The 25,424-nt window shown below is 47.0% G+C and overlaps 1 protein-coding gene across 4 annotated transcripts in view; it reads left to right on the forward strand.

The window, feature by feature from the left end:
- The window catches only part of ush1c (Usher syndrome 1C), a 352,756-nt gene that overhangs the window by 179,295 nt on the left and 148,037 nt on the right, over positions 1 to 25,424 (forward strand). For 2 of the 4 annotated variants that reach the window (XM_038807794.1, XM_038807796.1), the window contains exon 15: positions 13,383 to 13,459. In XM_038807794.1, the coding sequence (XP_038663722.1) occupies positions 13,383 to 13,459 (77 nt within the window). Of the gene's footprint in view, positions 1 to 13,382; positions 13,460 to 17,931; positions 18,085 to 19,757; positions 19,875 to 25,424 lie in introns of all 4 variants that reach the window. The other 2 variants (XM_038807797.1, XM_038807795.1) reach the window with 2 other exon arrangements.

The following is a 25,424-nucleotide window of genomic DNA, read 5'->3' on the forward strand; positions in this document are numbered from 1 at the left end:
GCAGAGCTAAGGGGTACAGTGGTTATGAATTTAATCTCACTAAACTGCAGCACTGGTTTAGCACAAGGCTAAATATCTGGCTTTTAAAGCAGACCAAGGTAGGCTAGCAGCACGGTTCAATTCCCGTACCAGCCTCCCCGAACAGGCGCCGGAATGTGGCGACGAGGGGCTTTTCACATTAACTTCATTTGAAACCTACTCGTGACAATAAGCAATTTTCTTTCTTTCTTCTTGTTTCACTAATCTATAGTTCGCAGGATTTAAACATTTGCTTCACACTTTCTGGGATTATGGGTGTCGGTGCCAAAGAATGAAACATTTTTCACTTTTTCGGCTTGAGTGACAGCATCAAGCACTCCCAAGTCAGGAAAAACACAGTTTAAGTACAGCATGAAATTCTTTCTACACCTCTTCAGGTGGAAAATTGCCTCTCCTACAACAGTTTGACTTTCTCATTTTTCTGTGCTGACCATTCTCATGGGCCGGAATTCTCTTAACCGTTCACTGGTGGTGGGGTTCTCTGGTCCCGCCATCAGCGCTCCCCCACCTGCGGAATTCCCGGCAGCGTGGGATGGCTTCAGTGGGAATTCCCATTGACAGTGGGGGGAGTACGCCGCCTCCTATTACCGAGAAACACGGGGCTGGGAGGCCGGAAAATCCCGTCCCATGATCTGTATATGAATGCCAAATTAATGTACAAATGCTGACAGTTTTCCTCCATTGATTTATGGCCACTGCGGACTTATTTGAGATTGGCTAAAGTTGAGGGTAAAAATAATATGCTTGGATGATGTGGAAGACCAACTCATGATGCCGCAGGAAGTGAAGCAAAATTCAATTTCACAGTCCACGGAGTTCAAATATCAGATGTGTTATCATGTGAAGGTGTCTAGTCCATGCAGAAGTGCAGGTCTTTGTCCTCCAAAGAGTGAAAGGGAGGGAGAATTGAAAACAGAGATGCCATGGGATGATCATCTTTAATTACTAAGGTTCAGAGTATTATTGAAAGTGGTGTACAAATTTGTTACCCTCCTGCTAGCCTACAAAGGGTGAAACAATAAATGGCAGTATATCTCCAAGAAAACGAATGGAGTGAAACTCCAGTAGGAAGAATGACAGAATGTTTTGCAGCTGAACAAGGTATGGCAGTATAGTGGTTGTGGAACTGGATTTACAATCCTGATGCATGGACTAATAATCCAAAGAATTGAAGTTAAAATTCCAGTTGGAAAATCTCAAAATATAAAGCTGGAATCAGTGAAAATGCCCAGGGATTGTCACGAGCACAATTGCATTCCCAATGTTCATAAGGAAAGAAAGCCTTATCTGGCATGGCTTGTATTGAAGTCCAGTTCTACATCAACACGGCGGACTCTTACCTATTCTCCGAAGTGGCCTAGTGAACCAATTCATCGCATAACAAATGGGAAAAACTTGTAGTTTTCAATAAATACTGGCATAGTATAGTCCAGCATAGTCCACAACCGAAGATTGAGTTAGAAAAAAAATTCATTGCCACGGTCCTCCACCGAGCTGTAAGGTTTGTGAAGCTTTGTGAGCTACATAAGTAAACATACTTTAACTATGTTGAATAAAAATTGAACATCTGAAACCAGAACTTAAATTATGGGTAAGATCCTCCTTTCTGGATACCATGTACTCCCACAGGAGTAGAATTGCTCCTGGTCTCACTGGCGTTAGAAGCAGAGCCCAGGAGCGATTTCCTCTCCCTTGCCATGCAAATCCATGCATGACTGGAAGCTCATGGAAATCAGTCGAAATCCCGGCACCGGGCCACCATTTTGAGAGCCCCCCCCCCCCTCCCCGCACAATGCAAATCCTGCCACCACCCGCTGACAACTAGGGGCATCCTATACCCCCCCCCCCCCCCCCCCATCCCCAACCTCCATCATCAGGAGAATTACGGGTCACTCCCCCCCCCCCCCCCCCCCCCCCACAGCACACACGCATGAGGGCGACCCTGATTCTCCATCTGAGACCCCTATCTGGGGCTGGTTTAGCTCACTCAGCTAAATCGCTGGCTTTTAAAGCAGACCAAGCAGACCAGCAGCACGGTTCGATTCCCGTGCCAGGCTCCCCGGACAGGCGCCGGAATGTGGCAACTAGGGGCTTTTCACAGTAACTTCATTGAAGCCTACTCGTGACAATAAGCGATTTCCATTTCCATTCCATCAGAGATCCCTATATCAGAGATCCACTCCTATCAGAGACCACTCCTTCAGAGATCACCCATCAATCGCCCCTGTCTGGTAGCTAAAGAGCAGTCTAGGCAGAAACATTGGAAGGAATAATTTGACACGGAAGTATTCATTGAACACTGGGAAGTTCCGAAGAACAAAGGGACCTTGTCATGTTTGTCCATAGATCTCTGAAGGCAGAAAGGCAGGTTAATAGGGTGGCGAAAAAGGCATATGGGACACTTGCCTTTATCAATCGAGGTATAGATTACAAAGCAGGGAAGTCATGTTGGAGTTGTCTAAAACTTGGTGAGGCAACAGCTAAGGCAGGAGGGCTCTGATGTACTTTGGGGGCACCTATGTCACATACATACCCCTTTGACCCACCACGGCATCCACCACATCAGGGCCATGCTTCAAAATACTTGCGCCAATCCATGCTCCCGTAAACTCTGACCGAGAGAGCCCGAGCATCACGGGGGCAAGGAGTGCCGGGCTTCCAGCCAATTAATTGGATGCAAATCAGCTATCGGCTTCCTCCCGCCAGCAGGGGGTGTGCAGCTCACTGTTGCCACCAGCGAGGTACCAGGGTTTTGGAACGAGCTCTGATCCCAATTATAGCCTGACGTGTAATTCTCCACCTACATCTGAACTGTGCTGGACCAGTGTTCTTGCACACCGCATAACTAGGGAGGAAGAGAGAGGGCTTTAAACTTAATAGAGGTGGGCCCGGTTCTATAGAGGGATATGTAGGCTTACAAAGGAATATGACAGCATTACAAGGCAGCTATTTACGTCATGATACCCAGAGTGTGACCAGAAGGGACAGAGTGTACAAACATAACAGGGTGGCAGCACGGTAGCATGGTGGTTAGCATAAATGCTTCACAGCTCCAGGGTCCCAGGTTCAGTTCCCGGCTGGGTCACTGTCTGTGCGGAGTCTGCACGTCCTCCCCGTGTGTGCGTGGGTTTCCTCCGGGTGCTCCGGTTTCTTCCCACAGTCCAAAGATGTGCGGGTTAGGTGGATTGGCCATGATAAATTGCCCTTAGTGTCCTAAAAAATAAGGTTAACTGGTTGGGGGGGGGGGGGGGGGGGGGGGGTTACTGGTATAGGGTGGATACATTGGCTTCAGTGGGGTGATCATTGCTCGGCACAACATCGAGGGCCGAAGGGCCTGTTCTGTGCTGTACTGTTCTATGATGTGGAGATGCCGGCATTGGACTGGGGTGAGCACAGTAAGAAGTCTTACAACACCAGGTTAAAGTCCAACAGGTTTGATTCAAACACAAGCTTTCAGAGCGCAGCCTTCCTCCCGTATCCATTCACCTGAGGAAGGAGCTGCGCTCCGAAAGCTCATGTTTGAATCAAACCTGTTGGACTTTAACCTGGTGTTGTAAGACTTCTTACTGTACTGTTCTATGTTCTATAACAAAAAAGCAACAAATTGGGTCAAAAAGGGAAAAAATTGTAACAAGGCAAATTTAATGGTGCTTTACTGAAATGGACATAGCATTCGGCACAAAATAAATGAATTAACAGCACAAATTGAGGTTAATGGATATGATCTTGTAGCCATTGTAGAAACATGGGCCGGGATTCTCCAATCCCGCAGCCAAGTTCTGATGCCGCCGTGAAAAGCAGCGTGAGGCACTCCGGCATCAACAGGCCTCAAGTGGCAGGTATCCACCCCTTCCTAGCGGGCTAGTACGGCGCCGGAGTGGTGTCCTCAGCTCTGGCACCCAAAAGCCGGCGAGTGTTGCCGCATGTGCGCCACGGCCGGCGAGAGTTTGCGCATGCGCTTGGGTTCCCGTATCCACGCCGGCCCCCGGACAATATGGTGGCACCCTACAGGGGCCCAGCGCGAAGGAACGTAGGCCTCCATGGACTGGCCTGCCCACCAATCGGTAAGCCCCGATCGCGGACTAGGCCGTGGAGGCCCCACCCCCCGGGTCGGATCTCCCCACCCCCCCACCAGGATAGCCCCTGCAGACAGAACTCCAAGGTCCCGCCTGGTGGGACCATACGTAACCCACGCCGGCGTGACTAGGCCAAACTCGGCCCCTCGAGGCCCGGAGAATTGCCAGGAGGGGGGGCCGTTTTCAATGGCCCCCGACCAGCGCGGCGTCGATCCCGCGAGCGGCCAAGATTCAGCGGTGGTGAATCGGTGAACCGGCGTTGGGGTGGCATGGCGCGCTTCTCCAACTCGTGCGGGGTCGGAGAAACCCGGCCATGGAGGTCATGGAGGTCAAAAGGGGAAATTAAATATTCAGGGTATGTGATTTTTCGTAAGGACAGGAAGGAAAGGGTAGTGAGGTGGCTTTTTTGGTACAAGATGGAATAAGTATAATAGCAAGAGTTGAACTTGGATCGGAAGATGTAAAACTCATATGGGTGGAGGTAAGAAATAACAAGGGAAAGAATATGCTGTTGAAATAATCTTTAGGCCCCCAAATAATAGCTATACTGTAGGACGGAGAATAAATTAGGAAAAGGCAAGTAAAAATAAAGAAATAAAAGGCAAGTAATAAAGGCGGTACTTTAATCATGGGTGACTTTAATATTCATGTAGAGTGGGAAAATCAAGCTGACAGAGGTAGCCATGAGTAACAATTCACAGAGTGTATTTGGGACAATTTCCTGGGACAATGTGTTGTGGATCCAACCAGGGTCAGACTATTTTGGATTCAGTGATGTGTAATGAGACAGGTTTAATAAACAATCTCAGAGATTAAAAGACCCCCCAAGGAAGCAGTGATTATAACATGGTAGAATTTAGCATTCAATTTGAGGGGAGAACTTGGGTCAGAAACAACTGTGCTGCACTTAAATTATAAAGGAATGAGGGCAGAGTTGGCTGGAGTGGACTGGGAGAGAAATTTAGCAGGAGAAAGGGTTGATCTGCAATGGCAGACATTTCTGAAAATTGTTCTTGTCCCACAGCAAAAATATATCTCAGTGAGGAAGAAGGATTCTGGGAAGGTGGTAAATCAACAATAATTGACCAAAGAAGTGAAGGGTAGTATTAAACTGAAAAGAAAAAAAAAGAACGTGATAAAGGTTAATGGTAAGCCAGAGGGTTGGGAAAGTATTAATAACCAACAAAAGATGATCAAAAGATAATAAAGATGGAGAAGACAAACTATGAAGGTAAACTAGCAAGTAATATAAAAATGGGCAGCAAGACCTTCTTTAAATATATAAAAAGGAAAATAAAGGTCAAAATGAACATAAGTCCCTTGGAGAAAGAGACTGGGGAAATAATAATGGGGAACCAGGAAATGACGGAGGAGTTAAACAAATACTTTGCGTCAGTCTTCGTGGTAGAAGACACGAATAACATTTCAAAAACACTAAGTAATCAAGGGACAGAAGGAGGAGAGGAAATAACTACAATAACAATCACGAGGCGACAAATACTGGCAAAACTAATGGGGCTGAAGGCCAATACGTCCCCTGCACTTTGTGGGTTGCATCCCAGGATTTTAAAGGAAGTAGCTACAAAGATGGTGGATCTTCCAAGGATTCTTAAGTTCTGGAAAATTACCAAAGGATTGGAAAACTACCAGTGTAACTTCTTTATTCAAAAAAGGAGAGAGACAAAAAACAAGCTACAAGAGGCCAGTTAGCTTAACTTCTGCCATGAGGAAAATGTCAGAGTCCACTTTGAAGAATGTAAAGGAGCATTTAGCAATGCATAATATAACCAAGCAGAGTCCACATTGCTTCACGACAGGGAAATCATGCCTGACAAATGTATTAGAATTCTTTGAAGTGGTAATGAGCGGGATAGATGAGGGGAACCAGTAGATGTAATATACATGGATTGACAAAAAGTGTTCAATAAGGTACCACGCAAAAGGTTACTTAATAAGATAAGAGCCCATGATGCTGGGAGTAGTATACTAGAATGGATAGAGGATTGACTAAGTGATAGAACACAGGTTTGGGATAAGAGAATAATTTTCAGGATTGGTACCTGTAACTAGTGGAGTGACACAGGGCTCCATGCTGGGGCCACACATATTTACAATATATATGAATGATTGGATGAGGGAAGTGAAAGTACTTTTGTCAAGTTTTTGGATGGCACAAAAATAGGTGGGAAGGCATGTGGTGAGAAGTGAATACAGAGGGACATAGACAGGTTAGATTAGTGGCCAAAAGCTGGTAGATGGAATATAATGTAGCACAGTGGTTAGCACTGTTGCTTCACAGTACCAGGGTCCCAGGTTCGATTCCCAGCTTGGTGTCACTGTCTGTGCTGAGTCTGCACGTTCTCCCCGTGTCTGCGTGGGTTTCCTCCGGGTGCTCCAGTTTCCTCCCACAAATCCCAAAAGACGTGCTGTCAGGTAATTTGGGCATTCTGAATTCTCCCTCCATGTACCCGAACAAGCGGTGGAATGTGGCGATTAGGGGCTTTTCACAGGAACTTCATTGCAGTGTTAATGTAAGCCTACTTGTGACAATTAAAGATTATTATTATTATTATGTAGGAAAATGTGAAGTTATGCCCTTTGCTAGGGAGACTAAAGGAGCTGATATTATTTAAATGGAGAAAGACTGCAGAAAACTGCAGAGGGATTTGGAGGTCCTCGTGCACAAATCACAAAAAGCTAGCATGCAAGTTCAGCAGGCAATTGGGAAGGTAAATGGAATGTTGGACTTTATTTCAAAGAGAATTGAATATAAAAATACGAAGTCCTGCTGAAACTATACAAGGCACTCGTTAGACCACACTTGGGGCGGGATTCTCCAACCCCCCGCCAGGTCAGAGAATCGCCGGGGGCCGGCGTCAATCCCGTCCCCGCCGTGTCCCGAATTCTCCGGCACTGGAGATTCGGCGGGGGCGGGAATCGCTCCGCGCCGGTCGGCGGGCCCCCCCCCACCCCCCAGCGATTCTCCGGCCCGCGATGGGCCGAAGTCCCACCGCTGTCAAGCCTCTCACGCCGGCGTGGATCAAACCACCTACCTTACCAGCGGGAGCAGGCGACGCGGGCAGTCCCCGGGGTCCTGGGCGGGGCGCGGGGCAATCTGGCCCAGGGGGGTGCCCCCACGGTGGCCTGGCCCATGATCGGGGCCCACCAATTGGCGGGTGGGCCTGTGCCGTGGGGGCACTCTTTTCCTTCCGCCTTCGCCTGCGCATGCGCGGTGATGACATCAGCATCCACTGGTGCTCCGGCGCATGCGCGGACATCCGCCGGCCGGCGAAGTCCCTTCGGCCCCGGCTGGCGTGGCACCAAAGGCCGTCCACACCAGCTGACGGAGCGCCAACCACTCCGGCGCGGGCCTAGCCCCTCAATGTTAGGGCTTGGCCCCTAAAGGTGCAGAGACGTCCACACCTTTGGGGCGGCCCGACGCCGGAGTGGTTCACGCTTGGCGCCTGCTCCCCCCAGGTAGGGGAGAATCCCGGCCCTGAAATACTGTGAAAAGGTTTGGTCCCCTTATCTTCTGACATTGGAAGCAGCCCAGAGAAGATTCACTAGTTTAATCCCTGGTATGGAGGAATTTTCTTATGAGGTGAGGTTAGGTAGATTGGGCCTGTAATCATTGGAGGTTAGAAGAATGAGAGGTGACCTTATAGAGACATTAGGATTCTCAGAGGGCTTGGCTGGGTAGATGCAGAAATTATGGGCGAGATTCTCCCAAAACGGGAGAAATCGTAAAGCTGGCGTAAAACCCGGGCGGGTTTTACGGCAGCGCGCCCCTTCCCGACCGGGGACCGATTCTGGTCCCCGGTCGGGGCTAGCAGCCCGACGCCGTAGGCTCCGGCAAGACGGGCTTAACGAAAATCGTTAAGCCCGCTTGCCGGAGTTAGCGCCGGCTGACGCGTCATATGACGTCAGCCGCGCATGCGCAGTTTGGAAGACTCCAACCCGCGCATGCGCGGGTGACGTCATCGCGTTTTTGCGTGAAACCCGCGCATGCGCGGGCCGGGTTGCCCCTCAGCCGCCCCGCGAATGGATACTGCGGGGCGGCGGAAGGACAAGTAGTGCGCGGGCATCGGGCCCGCTGCCCGCGATCGGTGCCCACCGATCGCGGGCCCATGGCACCCTTGGCACGACCATGGTACTGCCGTGCCAATCGGTGCCATGGTTATAAAAAGCGAGTTTGTGACGCCGTTTTTACGAAAGGCAAGACCAGGTGTGTTTGCCGTTCGTAAAAACGGCGGAAAGGGCTGGGACTTCGGCCCATCTAACAGCTGAGAATCGCTGCCGGCCGTAAAAAAAACGGCGGCAGCGATTCGGGTCGGGACTTCGGCGGGGGGGGGGGGGAGAATAGCGGGAGGGCGGCAAAAATGTCGGGAAGGCCCTCCCGCTATTCTCCGACCCGTCGTGGGGGTCGGAGAATTTCGCCCTAGGACTTTGAGGGCATAAACTGGAGTAAAGGGTCATCCATTTAAAACAGATAAGGAGCAATTTCTTCTCTCAGTGGGTTGTGAATCTGTGACATTCTTTACAGCAGAAAGCTGCAGAGGCTGGGTCGTTAAGTATGTTCAAGGCTGAGATAAACAGATTTTTAATCAGTAAATGAATTAAGGGTTATGGGGATAAGGCAACAAAATGGCAGTTGAGGATTGTATCAGATCAGCCATGATTCCATTGAATGGCGGAATGGACTCAAACGGCCTCCTTCTGCTCCTACATCTTATGGTCTTAGAAGATAGGGCATACTTTAGGAAATAAAAACTTTATGATTGTGCTTAACTGAATTCAAAGCAGTTGGAGCTTAGCAGTGAGAGGGAAGGAAGCTCTCACAGCCCTGCTAAAAGCAGGAAAGCCATACAATGGAGCAATGGGAAAGACAGCTACTTCCAGAAACTAGGTAATGAACAGAGTGGTTTCCACGAAGGTTGAAGTAAAAAGGAAAAGAGGAACTGGAATTTGAGTAGGGTACTGGTCACTGAAGTTAAAAACAAAGCTGAAAGTATAGAGCTGGGTGGAATTGGCTAGCGAATAGCCAGGTATCTGAAGCAATCATAAGGTTGGTGGCCTTATTCCAGTCTTTGGAGCAATAGTATTTGGTTGGGGACTAAGTACCTGAGAGTTTCTGTGAAAGCTTCAAAGCACGTGGCTATTCAAACCAAAAAGGTAATAGAAGGAGAGTTGAAATTTCTGGAAGTGGATCCTTGCTGAAAATAGCTGAGAAAGCATTGTTTGAAAGAATACCCTACCACATGTCTTTTTGAGAGTGGAGTTTGGAAATACTTATGTAGAAGCAGAGTCCAGTAAAATCAATTGGCTAACTTTATAATAATCATCTGGAGGGATTTGAGAAGAAATCCACAGAAGCTCGATTGGGTGGCATCTATCACTTGGTTCCAAAGTGGGGTATATCTGATCACAGTCAGCCTGTTGATTTACAAGGACTGTGTATTTACTGAAAAAAATATTGCACAAGATATATTTTGTGACCCATGTTATTCTTAAAATCTGTGTTCATTTGTGAAGATAAGTGTGAGTGAAGGAGGATTGAATTATAGTCCAACTTTTCATGGATGAAATTCTCCATTTGGGAAAGTGTTGACATCGGGACTGAATTTGATGCAGTTTGTTTTCTCGTTTGGGGGTTATTTCCGGAGCAATTCAGGACATGCTAATGGGCCAGCACTCTGCAAACGTGGACCTCAGGCAATTCTCATTCCCGCCACTATTGGATTTGCTGGAGCCGGAATTGGTGCTAGTGAGCTTGACAAGCTGGAACTGGTTATAAGCACTCCACTCCCCACATTCTTATTCCAGTCAAGAAGATGGTGCCATGAAGAGCAACACAACGTTTCATGGATGGGGAGCTGGAAAGAATGTTGGATGCGGTGGAGGAGAAGTGGGACACCCTCTTCTCAGGATGGGCAAGAGGCTATTCCCTGCCGTCCTTAACCATCCTGGGCAAAGGTTGCCAGGGCGTTCAGTACGGTGAGCCTTACTGAAAGACAGTGCTCAAGAAGATGAACAACCACCTTAGGGCAACTCGGGTAAGTCGCCACCTCTATGCTCCTGGCATCACTCTCTTGTCCCTCACTCCTCACATCACACCCTAACTCCCATTAAGGTCAATCAAAACCCACCTGCCTGCATCTCCCTCACATTCCACCCTACAGAAGACTCCAACAGCTGTATTGCCCTCTTTGGCCAGATGCAGTGCACACACATGCAACCAGCTACAGACCTCCCATGTAACTCACCTCCATGGGTCTCACCATTTCCTTTATCTGTCCCCCCAGAAGGGGGCAGGACAAGACTGGGGGGGATGTCCCCTCAAGGTTCTCACCCCTGATGAGCAGAGGGCTATTGCATTATCCAGGGAGGTGCATGAGAGGGCTATCTCCGAGGTAGAGGTCAGCATGTGACAACCAAGTGAGTCCCTAATGCACAATTATGTCCCTATTTTCTCTCGAGCCTCAACGTGACCCCCCCGCCCCAAGCCCCGTGTAAGCTGAGGTGCGTGGAGACCCCAAGAACCCCCTCATAGGTGAGAGATTCACTTGTGCTTTTAAAAATTGTGAAGCAGACTGCTCAGGGAGAGAGAGAGGGGGTAAGGAAAGTGTCCAACATCACATAGTTTACTGACAGTTGTGCCGCTGGCCGAGGGTCTTCTGCCGCGGCCGGGGGATGTAGCGGGGGATGGCCAGGAGGTGCGCTGGGGGGGTCGGAGTGGACGGGCGCGGACACCATTGCCGCAGCCTACAAGGCAGCCATGCAGCTGCACATGCCGCTGACTACCCATTGTGAACTTAGGCCCACGTGCCGTATGGGTGTCCCCCAGGGGTTGGTGGGGGGCACTGGCTCTGGCCCTGGCTGGACGCAGGCATCACCGGATGGGCCGGCCACATCTCTGGCAGTTCCTGTAAGACACAAGATGACATGTATGGTTAGACAGCAGGCGGGGGGGTGGACCTGTGTGAACACGTGTGTCATGAGGATCCGCCACTAAGCTGGGTCTCACTTGCTCGCCCGTCGCCGATCTCCGGGCCGCCAACCACGTCCAGTGCCCTCTGCTCGAGCACGGTGAGGGGCTGCAGGTCTGGTGGTCCCCCTCCTGTCTTCTCTCACTCTTGGCGGTTGTGCACGGCCTTCCCCTGGCAGCGGGGGGGGGGGGGGGGGGGGGGGGGGGGGGGACGACAACACAAACAACGACAGTATTAGACGTTCTGACGCATGCAGCCCAAGGGTTGGGTAGATAATGGCATCAGTGGCCAGGGCACCCGGCCATTGAGGCTGGCATGGGTGCTGGCATGTGGGACAGGGTGGGGGTTCAGCGGTCCCCTGGGGGGAAGGGGCCAGGTTACGTGTGTGTGGGGGGCGCGGGGTTGGTGCCAGGGGCACAGCTCTGCCTTCTCACCCTGGCCGCCCTGAGGAAGTTGTGCAGTTTCCTCCTGCACTGGGTGCCAGTCTGGGCGACGTTGCCAACGGCGCTGACTGCGTCTGCCACCTGGGCCCAGGCACGGCGAACGGCGGCGCCTAGTGGCCTCCCTCCCAGGCCCGGGTACAGGATCATCCATCTCAACGGCATCCAGGAGGGTGTCCAGCTCAGCATCCCTGAATCGTGGGGCTGCTCTCCTTCCTGCCATCTTGTTGACTGGGACGGTGTGTGTGGGGAAATGGATCGTTTAAGTGCGACTGCGGCACCAGAACTTCATGTGCGCCAATCACGGACCCGGTGAATCCGGCATGGAACCAGTTGCATTCGACGTGGCAATGGTGCCATCCCATAGAGTTGCTGAATCAGTGGTGCTGTTGTGCCATTTTTCCTGTCATAAAACACCACTGTTCCCACACCGGCATCAGCACTTAGTCTCAAAATCGGAGTATCCAGCCCCTGATGTCTGCTCCCTGGAAGACCACAACGATTGCAGAAATGTGCAACGGTGATTTACTACAGTACAGCATCCTGATTGTAATCATCTATCTGTGGGCAGACACCAAGTAGAACACAAAACCTCCAATAGGAAAAGAAAGAAATGGCCAACAGCTCTACAGTGGTACAACTAGATCACTTCCAATATGAACGGTGGGATAATCTTGTTTCTGAAATTCAATCATTGATTTCTTTTTTTGGATATCAAGATATTGAGAGGGATCAGTACCAAATCCCTGCTTAGACTACATTGTATAACTGTACATGGAACGGCAGGGCGGCAAGCTTTTCAAGGTCAATGTGTGAAGGAATGACAGATCAGTAAAGGCCTCTGACTTTTGTTAAAGGTACAGCTGCTATAGTCTATAAAGTACACCATGCTCACAGAGAAAATATTTCATTGTAGAAGTAGTGCATTCCTCTTTTTTACTTTGGTTGTTGCACATGTTTTCTTCGAGGTGGGGAAAGATCTGACAATCTGCATTGATGCAGTCTGATGATTGGATTGGATTGGATTTGTTTATTATCATGTGTACCGAGGTACAGTGAAAAGTATTTTTCTGCAAGCAGCTCAACAGATCATTCAGTACATGGAAGAAAAGGGAATTAAACAAAATTCAAGAAAATACATGAGAATACATAATAGGGCAACACAAGATATACAATGTAACTACATAAGCATTGGCATCGGTTGAAGCATACAGGGTGTAGTGTTAATGAGGTCAGTCAATAAGAGGGTCATTTAGGAGTCTGGTGACAGTGGGGAAGAAGCTGTTTTTGAGTCTATTCGTGCGTGTTCTCAGACTTCTGTATCTCCTGCCCGATGGAAGAAGTTGGAAGAGTGAGTAAGCCGGGTGGGAGAGATCCTTGATTATGCTGCCCGCTTTCCCCCGGCAGCGGGAGGTGTAGATCGAGTCCATGGATGGGAGGCAGGTTCATGTGATGGACTGGGCGGTATTCACGACTCTCTGAAGTTCCTTGCGGTCCTGGGCCGAGCAGTTGCCATACCAGGCTGCGATGCAGCCCGATAGGATGCTTTCTATAGTGCATCTGTAAAAGTTGGTAAGGGTTAAAGTGGACATGCCGAATTTCCTTAATTTCCTGAGGAAGTATAGGCGCTGTTGTGCTTTCTTGGTGATAACGTCGACGTGAGTGAACCAGGACAGATTTTTGATGATGTGCACCCCGAGGAATTTGAAACTGACCATTTCTGTGCTAATTCTAAGGTTTTATTTGCTCAAAAGATACAGAATAGTAACACCCATTGTTCCACTGCCATACATTTTGTAAACAACATTTTGTTCTCTCCTTCCATTATTCTTCTTCCCCAGAAGACCAAATGGCTGATGATCATCAATTAGCAGTGGACCCAGTGACTGGAACAAGCATGGAGCTGAAAAAGGAGCAGGTTTGGTAGCCAATGTAATAGTTTAGGGTCTGCCTATGTGTGCTGCATACAAATTCCACCTGTCACTCAAAACGAGCATTGCCTAAAGTTAAGTGTGCTATAGACCCTATAAGCAAGACAGTGGGCGGGATTCTCCAATCCTGAGGCGTAAGGTATAGGTAAAAGCTTGTCCAGCATTCCACATGGCTTAACAATTCTTTAATTCTAGTATCTGTGCCTGATTCTCTGAAGAAAATATGGTGATCTCAGGAGGAGCTGGATTCCTTCTGTATGTGTGCAGACTCACCATGGGCTGCAATCCACATTGTATAATTTGTGTTAGATTACACTAACAGTCTGACTTTTTTTCTTTCACTTATAGCAATTGGGTGGTATTATCGATACGAAGGCAAATATCCAACCACCCGGAAGGTAGAAAATGTTAATGGTGTGGCAGGTTGCTCTTGATTCTTTCTGTGTGGATTTGATTTAAATTTACCTTGGTTCTAATTCTCCTGACAATGCTGTTGCCTTTCCAGTAGCTCCTGAAAATACATTTCATCACTGTGCTGTGAGATAGTGACTGTCCAGAGAAAATAGCGTGTGAATTTATGGTACATTGTATTCAAAATATTTGAATGATGCATCCCACTTACAAATAAACAAATCTAAAGCCAAAAGCTTGTCCACAATTCTGATAAGCTAGATATGTCTAAAACTCAAGGACACAGCTTTACAGCGCTTCAAGTACATCGTAATACACAGCCTGCAACCATCATTTTGTTTCACTGCCAGTCCTCTTCTGACAGTAATGATTCAGATTCTAAAGGCCTCCACTGGTGCCAGAAGGACTATGGTGGTTCAATTAAGTACCATTCTTCATTAGTAAGCCTAGAGAGTGAATGTGAACATGTTATTCCACTGCAGGAGGCATCGGAACAAGTCAAATCCTGTCCCCCAGGACAAACATTTCGCATAACTTCCACACGTACTATTGATATCAATCATGAGTAAATTCACCGCCATGAGTTAGCTATCTTTAGCGTCGCAAAATCCTTCAGAATCAAGATCAGCTAGCTTAGCACATAAAAGATAATTACATTAACGTTCCTGCTCCGCACGGTTCAGGTCAATGAAAAAAATGATGAGAAACATTGTTGCTAGCTTCATGCTCTCCAACCGCCTGACATGATGACAATATTATCATCCTAACTCTATCCGTTCATAAATCCTGGTGGAAATGAGTGGGTGGCAATCCTTCATCGGAGGCGTGACAACTTTTAACCAACAGACCACCCTTGGATGTCACCAATCAGCTGCTTCCCCATCTCAGGCGGAAAGCAGCAGCAGGAGGGGGGAGTGGGGGAGGCAGAATGGTAACACAGAGCTGCTGGCAGCAAAATGAATGTTGTGAGGAGTGTCCTGAGCAGCAGAACTTTATTGTGGGATCTGGAGAAGCACAGCTAGTTTCTTTACCATGCTAATGTATATATTTTTAAACTTACTTTGGTGAGTTATGTTGGCTTCCTGACAACTATAACTGGTGGGCAAGTTTTGACAACATCTCATTGATCAAGTGGCTTAAAATGTCACCTGTATCCTGTTTACATTATCCAATTGCCATTTAGGGAGACAGGAATCAATGGGAGGGTCATGCATCGCTAAATTAAGCAACATTAAATGGAAGATCAATGGAAGCTCTGTAAGAAATAGAAGTCTCCACTTAAACTGCTTCCCCAATCCTTTCCCATCAGGCTAAGCATAGACCAAAGCGAGAGGCTCTAATCTATGTCCAATTCCATAAGACAATCAGCAAGATTCTGGAGACTACAGTTGACCATGGCACAACTGGACACCAGTGTGCTGTAAAGACTTGCATTTATGTAGCAGTTTTCATAACAACAGGACATCCCAAAATACTGTAGAGCCAACAAAGCACTTTTGAAGCATAGTCAGGTTTGTAATGTGGAAAACCCAGCAGCCAATTTGCACACAGCAAGCCCCCACAATTAGCATTGCGACAATAGCCAGATGTTGGTTTGTGTGATGTGATTGAGGGGTTAGTACTGACCATATTACTGGCAATAATTCTCCTACTCTTTGAAATAATGCGGTGGGAAGACGGCACGGTGGCACAATGGTTAGCATTGCTGCCTCACGGCACCGAGGACCCAGGTTCGATCCCGGCCCCGGGTCACTGTTTGTGGGGAGTTTGCACATTCCCCCAGTGTCTGTGCGAGTCTCACCCCACAGCCAAAAAGATGTGCAGGGTAGGTGCATTGGCCACGCTAAATTGCCCCTTAATTGGCAACTCTGACAGTGTAGCATTCCCTCAGTATTGCACTGGAGTGCCGGCTTTGATTTTTGTGCTCAAGTCCGGAAATGAGACTTGCATCTACAACTTCAGCGGCAAAGACTATCAAATGAGTTTCTGCTGACAACATTGCAGTATAGCTCCACTTACCTATTTAGTACATTTGCTGAGTGAGCTGATGGGGATGCCATAATCATGGCTAATCACAAGTCTTTAAATTCTTAAATTGCCATTTGGAGACTCTCATATGAACTGGATTAAAACTCAATGGCTAAATCTTGGATAAATATATGGAAGTACCTGAGATTCTTGAGTGAAAAGGAATGAATAAGAAAGAATTTAAATCATCCATTTCATAAAAGTTTGTTTGTGACTAACCTAATTGTTTCCTTTATGCTCTTTCGTGGTACACTTTTACAATGACACATACATTCTGTCTCTGAGTTTTCCCCCCTATTTTCACAGATGCTGTCAGGCTTTACGTTAATCTTTGAAGTGTCCCCATTTTAATAGCAGTTCACTTTTATTACATGATGTGGAGATGCCGGCGTTGGACTGGAGTGGGCACAGTAAGAAGTTTTACAACACCAGGTTAAAGACCAATAGGTTTATTTGCAATCACTAGCTTTCGGAGCGCAGCTCCTTCATCAGGTGGGTGATCACTCACCTGATGAAGGAGCTGCGCTCCGAAAGCTAGTGATTCCATATAAACTTGTTGGACTTTAACCTGGTGTTGTAAAACTTCTTACTTTCAGCACAGTAATGTCCGATTAGGTCATGTCCATAATAAATAAATCAGTGCCTTGCTGATGACCTCTGCTGTCAGTTTTTAAAAATGCAGTACAAACTTTACCCAAGTTACTTTTTTTTAACAGGATTGAAAACTATAACTAAACCAGAACACTTAACTAAATATTAGCAAATTAATCATCGGTAATTAGCAGAATTCTAGACATTTATTTGCTTTTGCATAATTAATGCAACATTATCAAATTGAGCAGTAAGAAGTCATGTGTGAAATATGCCACAAATATTAAGCTGCCATTGACTATACTAGGAATTGCAAACAGACAGCATTAAGGTTTCCACAAGTTCAAATAGGAAAATGCTGTGCCATTTCTGTGTTCGTTCAGCATGATAATAAACATTGAAAAAAACAGAACGAGGCAAGGCATTGTCTGAGGGATGTCAAAATAAACAGACAGACTTGATTTTAAGTAAACTCCAACGGAGCAAATGAATATATAGACCAGGGGTGGGAAAACTACGGCCCACGGGCCGCATGCGGCCCGCCAAAGGTATTTCTGCGGCCCACCAAGTCATTAAAAAAAAAAAAAAAATTTTTTTTTTTTTTTTTTTTTTTTTAAATTTTTTTTAAGGTTAATGGGGGGGGGGGGGGGGCTGCTGGGTTACTTACTGGTATAGGGTGGATACGTTGACTTGAGTAGGGTGATCATTGCTCGGCACAACGTCAAGGGCCGAAGGGCCTGTTCTGTGCAGTACTGTTCTATGTTCTATTTGAGGCGCCCAGAATCATAACCGGGTGAAGTAATTATTTTACTTAATATACTATGCGGCCCTTTGTGAATTGTGAATTTCTGAATGTGGCCCTTGCACGGAAAAGTTTGCCCACCCCTGATATAGACAGTCAAAAATGCTGGAATAATTTTGGGCTCAACCAGTTACCTCTGTCCTTTTTAGTTGCTTTTACTCATTCCACTTCACACACTAACGTCCAATCATTCTCCAAGCTATGGAGAGTTAGAAAACTAACTGGGGAGATTGACCTCATCTGTGCTTATGACCCCAGTTGCAAGCAGTGTGTAAACTAAAGCCGAACACTCTTACTGACACTGAAGAAGATCACTATCCTTCATATCTAACATTATAGCCTTAATCCTCTTTAACTTGCATCTGAAGCAAGGAACAATCAAAGGAGATGGGGAAAAAGAAGAAATAATTTCTTCATGATTCCTCTGATCATTTGCTGTGTATCTATGTTGTGTTCACTTGCATGCTCTCGATTATGCATGTATTGAGGAATGAGAATTTGATTTTCTTACTTTCTGCGTATTCTATCACATTTCTGTTGCTGTGGTGAGTTACATTTTTGAGCAGTTTGCGGTGCTTGTAATTCAGGATTTCTTCATGAGCGCATCTTCATATTAAACTTTGTTAGAAAGGAAAGGAGAGGAAGAGGTCCAAGGCTGAGATTTTGTTTGACCAGAGGAAGAATAAGAAGGAGCTGGAATTTGAGCAGAAACTCGCAAAAGAAAAAGAGGAAATGCTGGAGAAAGAGAAACAGTTGAAAATAAATCGATTAGTCCAAGAGGTATATAGCACTGCAAGTACAATAAATTACTTTCAAGTAATACTTTTGTGCAATTTCACTATTTAAATGGTCCCCTCCATTATGGGTAATGTCCTTTTTTAATCATTTTTTAAAGATAACTTTTGGAGTGAGACCACAAATGTCATAAAATATAAATCAACCTAATTATCTACCTATTACTTGCTAAATATAATCCTTGCGATCCAGTGGATTTTCATATAGTTTCAGAATTTGGCAGACTGATAAATGAGGGTCATGTTTGACATTATAAATAGTGACAAGAGAAAGGAATATGCTGAACATAATGAGGAGAGGGCTTGTTTGGGGGTGCTTGTTGAGTAATATACTATTACGTATTATTGGAGAAAGTGTTGAGGAATGCACCACAACTGTTTGGAGATGTTGTTGAGGAGAACACAAATTAATGAGGAGAGGGTGCCTTGTCATGTCTGTTATGTTGGAGAAAGAATATTCATCCCAGCAAAAGCATTTGGCTTACCAATTGTCTGGAAGTCAGTTATATTTGACCTACTTAATAGCTTTCGATAGTTCTAAAATAGCATAACCTTTCTCAAAACTGAAAGATTAGGTGATGTTTGCAATGGGTATGTTGCTAGCTTCATACAATTATTAAACTGGAACTTACTTGCACGTGACATGTATTAGCTTTAATTGAAATTGAAAAAAAATCAACTGTATCCACCAAGCATATTTCATTTATTTACTAGATCTCCACCTCGAATCAAGGGGTATTTATTTCTAGCCCTGGTTCCATTATACTCAAACGCATCGTACTTAAATCTTATTTGAATGTAAATATCATGGTCTTCAATAATTTATTCAACCATTTTTCTAAATCCATTTGGAAAACAATGGATAGGTCAGACAGCAAAATCAGAAAGAACTCTTGTTTATGTTGATGTTGGATATTGGTTGATGTAAGTAAGGCGAAAGTGTAGACAAAACTGTTGCCCTTCATGGCTCTATGCTAGACTGGGTCAGTCAGCAAGGGTTCTTGCTCCTGATCACTGCCCAGTAACCCCTGCTGGATATGGAAACCTGTCAACATCAAAAGATTAAAAAATAATTTAGATAGGCACTTGAGGGAGATACACTTTCAGGGTTATGGGGATAGAACACATGAATGGGATTGATTGGATGGCTTTACAGAGACCTGGCATGGACTCAATGGGCTGAATATTTTCCTTTTATATCACCACGACTCCATGACACTCTGTTAAGTCTCACCTAAACATGCTTCTTTGACGAGATGATGGAGGGATTAGGAATTTGTAGCAATTATCCACGGGATGTCAGAAGTGTTAGGAGAGCAGAGGAAAAAAATAGTGGAGGGGAGATTATTTAGCAGTAAAACAACAAGAAGACATTGGAGGTTGTGGCTTGAAAAAGACAATTTCAACCAACCCAATCCTGGAAAACAGACTACTGACTGACGGTGAAGAAACCAACATTGTTTTCAAATGCAAAATATTTCAATGTTATTTGTAGGGTGTTTTTTCAACAGACAATGGGAGTATCTTGAAGAAAATAGTCTGTCTAGACTTGGCTTTCCCTTTGAGTAACATTTACCAGGCTGCAATCACAACTTATAAACCTTTATCAATCTGTTGAAATGTCTTCTGAATGAGCTAAGCATTGGTACATTGCTTCAGGTATCTGAAACAGAACGTGAAGATCTGGAAGAATCTGTAAAGGTTCAGCATTGGGTGGAGAGGCTGTGCCAGACCCGGTTAGAGCAAATCTCGTCAGCAGAGAATGAATCCCTGGAGGTAATAATTGTTCAAGATGACTGTGCTTGTACAGAAATCTGTGTATTGAATGAAATATTGTTGGTACATTGTGCAATATAGAAAATGTTTTCTAATGGGAGGGAATACAATATCCAACTAACTTATTGGCAACCTTATAGTAACGAATGGGAAACAAAACTCTTTCAAGTATCAAAATGGCAAATGAACAACCACTATTGACTGCTTTGGCATAAGATTATCATATTCCTCCTATTTGATATAGAGGTATTGGGACTGGAATTGGTCTTTGGATGCAGCACAAAGCAGGTGGTAAAATTTTACACCTGGTTTATTATTTGTCAGTTCATTTGGTTAACTAAACTTAGTGAGAATCTAATTTTCAAAGCATTCTACCAGTTTTGTCTAGATAGGCAGAATGAATTTACTGAATTAATTTAATTTAATCATTTATGAATTTAGAAGGTTTACTTGACCAATACACTGATACCTGGGATGATTGTGGTGGGGAGGGTGGCTATTTTACGAGGAAAGGACAGACTGGGCCTATATCCACTGGAGTTTTGAACATTGCGAGCTGATCTCATTGAAACATAGGCTCAGCACCCTAATAAGATAGTTAATTTTGTAATGGACCTCCACCTTTGCTCATGGAAGCAGTGGCAAAGGTCCTGGTTTGGGGGGAGGGGGGGTTGGGAGCAGGGTGTTCTGGGGAGAGGGTTGTAGAGCTGCCGGACAACACAATGATATTGTTGCATGGACCAGCGCTTGATGAGGGCATCCCTGGCCCTCCTGCCCATGTGAACTCTAGCCCTCGCCTGCCCCCCATTCTAATGCTGATCTTCGGCCTTTCCCTGCACTCCCTCCTCGACTTCCTCCTGATCAGAGGAGATGTTCCACTCCTAGTCTTCCTCATCAAGGATGTCGTCCCGCTGCTGCTCTAAGTTATGGAGAGCACATTATACCTCGAAGGTGCAAGAGACCCTCTGTGGACTGTACTGAAGTGCCCCAGCGGGAGAACATCTTCAGCATCCCGGTGCACCGGTCTATCATAGACCAGGAGGGTTCCAGCTCCACTGCGGGAGAAGTTGAAAGCGGAACTCGACAGACTGCAGTCACAAGGCATAATACCGTGAGTCATGCAGCCGACTGACTGGGTCAGCTCTATTGTCTGTGTTAAGAAACCTTCGGAGATCTTCGCATATAGACCCGAAGGATCTGAACCAGAACATTCGCCGGGAACACTACCCCATCCCCAAGCGTGAAGAGATCACATCTGAGATGGTGAATGCTCGTATCTTCATTAAACTCGACGCCTCGCAGGGGTTTTGGCAGATACAGCTCGATGACTCAAGCAGATTACTGTGTACGTTCAACGCGCCATTTGGACATTTCTGCTTCAATCGCATGCCCTCCGGCATTTTCTCTGTGTCAGAGATCTTCCACAGGATAATGGAGCAAATGACCGAGGGCATTGAGGGTGTCAGAGTCTATGTGGATGACATCATCGTATAGTCCACCACTGAAGAAGAACATCTCTGTCATCTGAAGAAGGTGTTTCAGAGGATTTGTAAATACAGTTTGAAACTGAACCAGGCAAAATGGACATTTGCACAGGAGTCTGTAACCTTTTTATGAGTTACCATATCATCTCAGGGTGGCAGCCCTGATGAGGCGAAAATCGCTGCAATATGGACCATGAAGACGCCACACAACAAGAAGGCGGTGCTACAATTTCTGGGCTTCGTCAATTTCCTCGGCAGGTTCATCCCAAACCTGTCCGCACGGACGGCAGCTTTACGCAATTTCCTACGAAAGACCACTGAGTTTGAGTGGACACGTCACCAGAATGAATGGGTGGATCTCAAACAGCAACTGACGAGGGCACCGACCCTTTTTTTTTGAAGCAACCAGACCTACCAAGATCTCCACTGACACCAGTCAGGACGGTATTGGCGCCATTCTCCTCCAACAGGACGACCAGTCTGACTGGGTCCCGGTGGCATACACATCCAGGGCCATGATCGCTTCTGAGTGCAGATATGCACACATCGAGAAAGAATGTCTCAGACTCCTCACTGGGATTCTGAAGTTCCACGACTACGTGTATGGCCTGCCCACGTTCATAGTGGAAACAGACCACAGACCGTTGGTCCATATCATAGACAAGGATCTGAATGACATGACACCTCGTCTGCAGCACATCATGATGAAGCTGAAAAGGTATGATTTCATCCTAGTATACACCCCGGGACGAGACCTCCTGGGCAGCTGAATGACGGGTTTGGTGTCTGTTTTCAGCATGATTTTGTATTGGCAGGGTAGGGTGCCCATGCCTTTAAATACTTCGGGGCATTCTTGTAGCATGCTGTGGATTTCAGCTTCCAGGCTTGATGGATCCTGGGTGTGCATATAGATGCGTTGTACCAGCCGCAAGTCTTTGCAGGCCCGAGCATAATTGTGATGATTTGTTGTCGTTTACGATCTCGAATCGTAGCTGCTTGCGTATCATCTTGTTGTCCACCCGGAGATGGCATGATCCCTTTGAGGCGATCTGATTGCTGTTGCAGTCCTTCAGCCGACATGCAACATGGGCACGATTCTCCACCTCCCACGCCGTTTGGGAGAATAGCGGGAGGGCCTCCCGACATTTTTCACGCCCTCTCGCTATTCTCCCCCCCCTCGCCCGACCCATATCACGAATCGCCGCTCGCCGTTTTTTACGGCGAGCGGCGATTCTCCGCGGCCGATGGGCCGAGCGGCCGGGCCTTTACGCCCGTTTTTTCACGGCAGCAAACACACCTGCTTGCTGCCATCGTAAAAACGGGCGCTGGATTCCCGTTTGGGGCATCCAAAGGCAAGCACGGCAGGCTGTGTACTGGCCCGGCATGAATCAAGACATAACGGACATGGTCATGACATGTGGCACCTGTCAAAGACATCAACTCGCACAGTGCAAAGAACCACTGCAGCAACACAAACTCACAATGGCACCATGGACAAAAGTGGGCATTGACCTATTTCATGCCGTAGGGCGTGATTACGTCCTGATCATGAACTATTACTCAAACTATCCAGAGGTACTGGAACTCCCTGATCTCACGTCTTCATCTGTCATCAAGGCGTGCCAGGAGACATTCTCGTGACATGGAATCCCGTGTGTGGTAATGTCAGATAATGGTCCCTGCTTCGCGAGCTAGGAATGGAAAGAGTTCTCAGACAGCTACAGCTTTCGTCATGTAACATCCATCCGCGCTACCCACAGTCAAATGGGAAAGTGGAAAAAGATGTCCACATCATTAAACGGCTCATGAGTAAGGCAACAGATTCATATTCGGACATCAACCTAGCAGTGTTATCCTACTGAATAACGCCATTGAGCTCAGGACTGTCGCCAGTGGAGATGCTCTTCAGCAGAGACATCCAGACAACCCTACCGGCGATACAATTCCAAGACCCCGACAACGCTCTGGTCCTCGACAAAATGCGGTCCAAACAAAAACAATACTGCGATCAACATGTGATCCCACTCAAGCCACTGACAATAGGCAACATCGTCAGAATCAGGGACCCAGAAGGCGGATGGTCTGAGCCAGCCACGGTGATCAGACAGGAGGCACCGTGGTCCTACATTGTCAAATCGTCTGCGGGAGTACCTTTTTGCTGTAACTGCTGGGATCTATTAGAGATTCGACCTACAACGCCAGTATTTCCCACACTGGACTTGACCGAGTCCATTTGTCCACAGGACATTCCTCACCACACAACGCCAGACAGTACTCTTGATAACATCAAACCATCATTCCTACCACCACCGTTAAGACGCTCCAGCAGAAGCCGTAAGTCATCCGACCGGCTAGATTTGTAATGACACTTCAACACACGCACAAGGCGAATATGGACATTTCTCACAATGGAGTCATAACACAGTTAATTGTTTCTGTATTACTTTTATCATTTTCACATTGTGCAGATTTCCATATTCTCACCATTTGTTATGCACAGTTTTCTTGAGGTCGTTCTAGAAAATATGTCAAATAAAAGGGGGGGGATGTAGTGATCTGTACATCTGTACATACACCAGGGACTCCAGCACAGATGTAACAGCCACGGCATCACTAGAGGGCAGCATCAGAGACGGGTATAAAGGGTCTGACCCAAGGGAGGATCCGCCTTTTTGAGAAGCACAGAGCTCGTGAGCATCAGCACACAGAGACAGCTCAGCACAGGCAGTTTACCTTAGCTTCACTGGTGATACCTCTCGACTGTTTTACATCTAGTTGAGCTCTGGAAACAGAATGAACCCTCTGAATATAGTATTTGTGTTAACTGTAAGTCTACAATCTTTATTCAGACTTAGAGAATAACATAGTACAGATCAAAATTAATGTAGCTGAGGCCCTGGCATAGAGTGCATCAGTGACGCCATGGATGCATTTGTGCATGGAAGTCTATGAGATGCCAGAAATGTCCCCGGATGAGTCCTGGAATGATCCAATGGCGTAAACGTTGAGGGCTGCTGTAACCTTCACATCTACAGCAAGGGGTGTCCTCCTGCCCCACGAGGCACCAAGTTTGAAAAAATGTAGCACAGGTTTCGCACTGTCTTCCAGTGAGATGGCGTCTCAAGCAGCACATGAGTCTGGATTCTCCGATTCTGTGCGGGTGTGGGAACAGTGGCATTTTATGCCAGAAAAACTGGCGCAACATGGCGGCGGACTCTCGTGGACCCGGCCTACAAAATAGTCCCCCTTCGGCCTGCTCTCACACCCCGGACCACCCCACCACAGTGACCCCATCCCCGGATAATGTCCCTCCACCTGCCCACAGATCGGCCCTCCCCTGACTGTGGCAGTGCTGGACTGAGTCCGCAGCCGCCACGCCGAGTTCCCGACCGGTGGGAACACGCGCGTCGGGAACTCAGCCGGTCAGGGTTGGAGCATCGGGGGGCAGGTCTCAGGCAATGTCCTGAGGCCGTCGATACATGGCGCGGCGTACTCCTTGAATCCGCCGCTTTGGAGGGGCGGAGCATCACAAAATTCGCGCCTCTCCCGATTTGGTTGGGAACTCGGATTCTCCGGCCATTTGCCGAACGCGCTTCGGTGACCGGAGAAACCAGCCCATTTTGTCTGACATATCCATGGAGGACACTCAGGTCCTGTAAACCCTGAGTTGTCTTCGCCTTCGACCCTCTGTTCATCCTGAACTGCAACTGGCCCTTGAGTCTGTCCTGTGTTCCCTTGGCCTCCTGCCACTGGGTTCTCTCTGTGTACAGCCTCTCCAAGGTCTCTCACTTCCTCATTCCCTCGCAATATCTTCCCATTTACTGAGTATTCCCTTGCTTTGTTTGCCTTCCCCAAAAGTATGACCTGAGACTTTTGCAGATTAACATAAGATAATATAAGAACTAGGAGCAGGAGTAGGCCATCTGGCCCCTCGAGCCTGCAACGCCATTCAATGAGATCATGGCTGATCTTTTATGGACTCAGCTCCACATTCCGGCCTGAACACCATAACCCTTAATCCCTTTATTCTTCAAAAAAATATCTATCTTTATCTTAAAAACATTTA

Source organism: Scyliorhinus canicula, chromosome 9, assembly GCF_902713615.1.
Source record: "Scyliorhinus canicula chromosome 9, sScyCan1.1, whole genome shotgun sequence".
In the NCBI taxonomy this organism is placed as follows: Eukaryota; Metazoa; Chordata; class Chondrichthyes; order Carcharhiniformes; family Scyliorhinidae; genus Scyliorhinus; species Scyliorhinus canicula.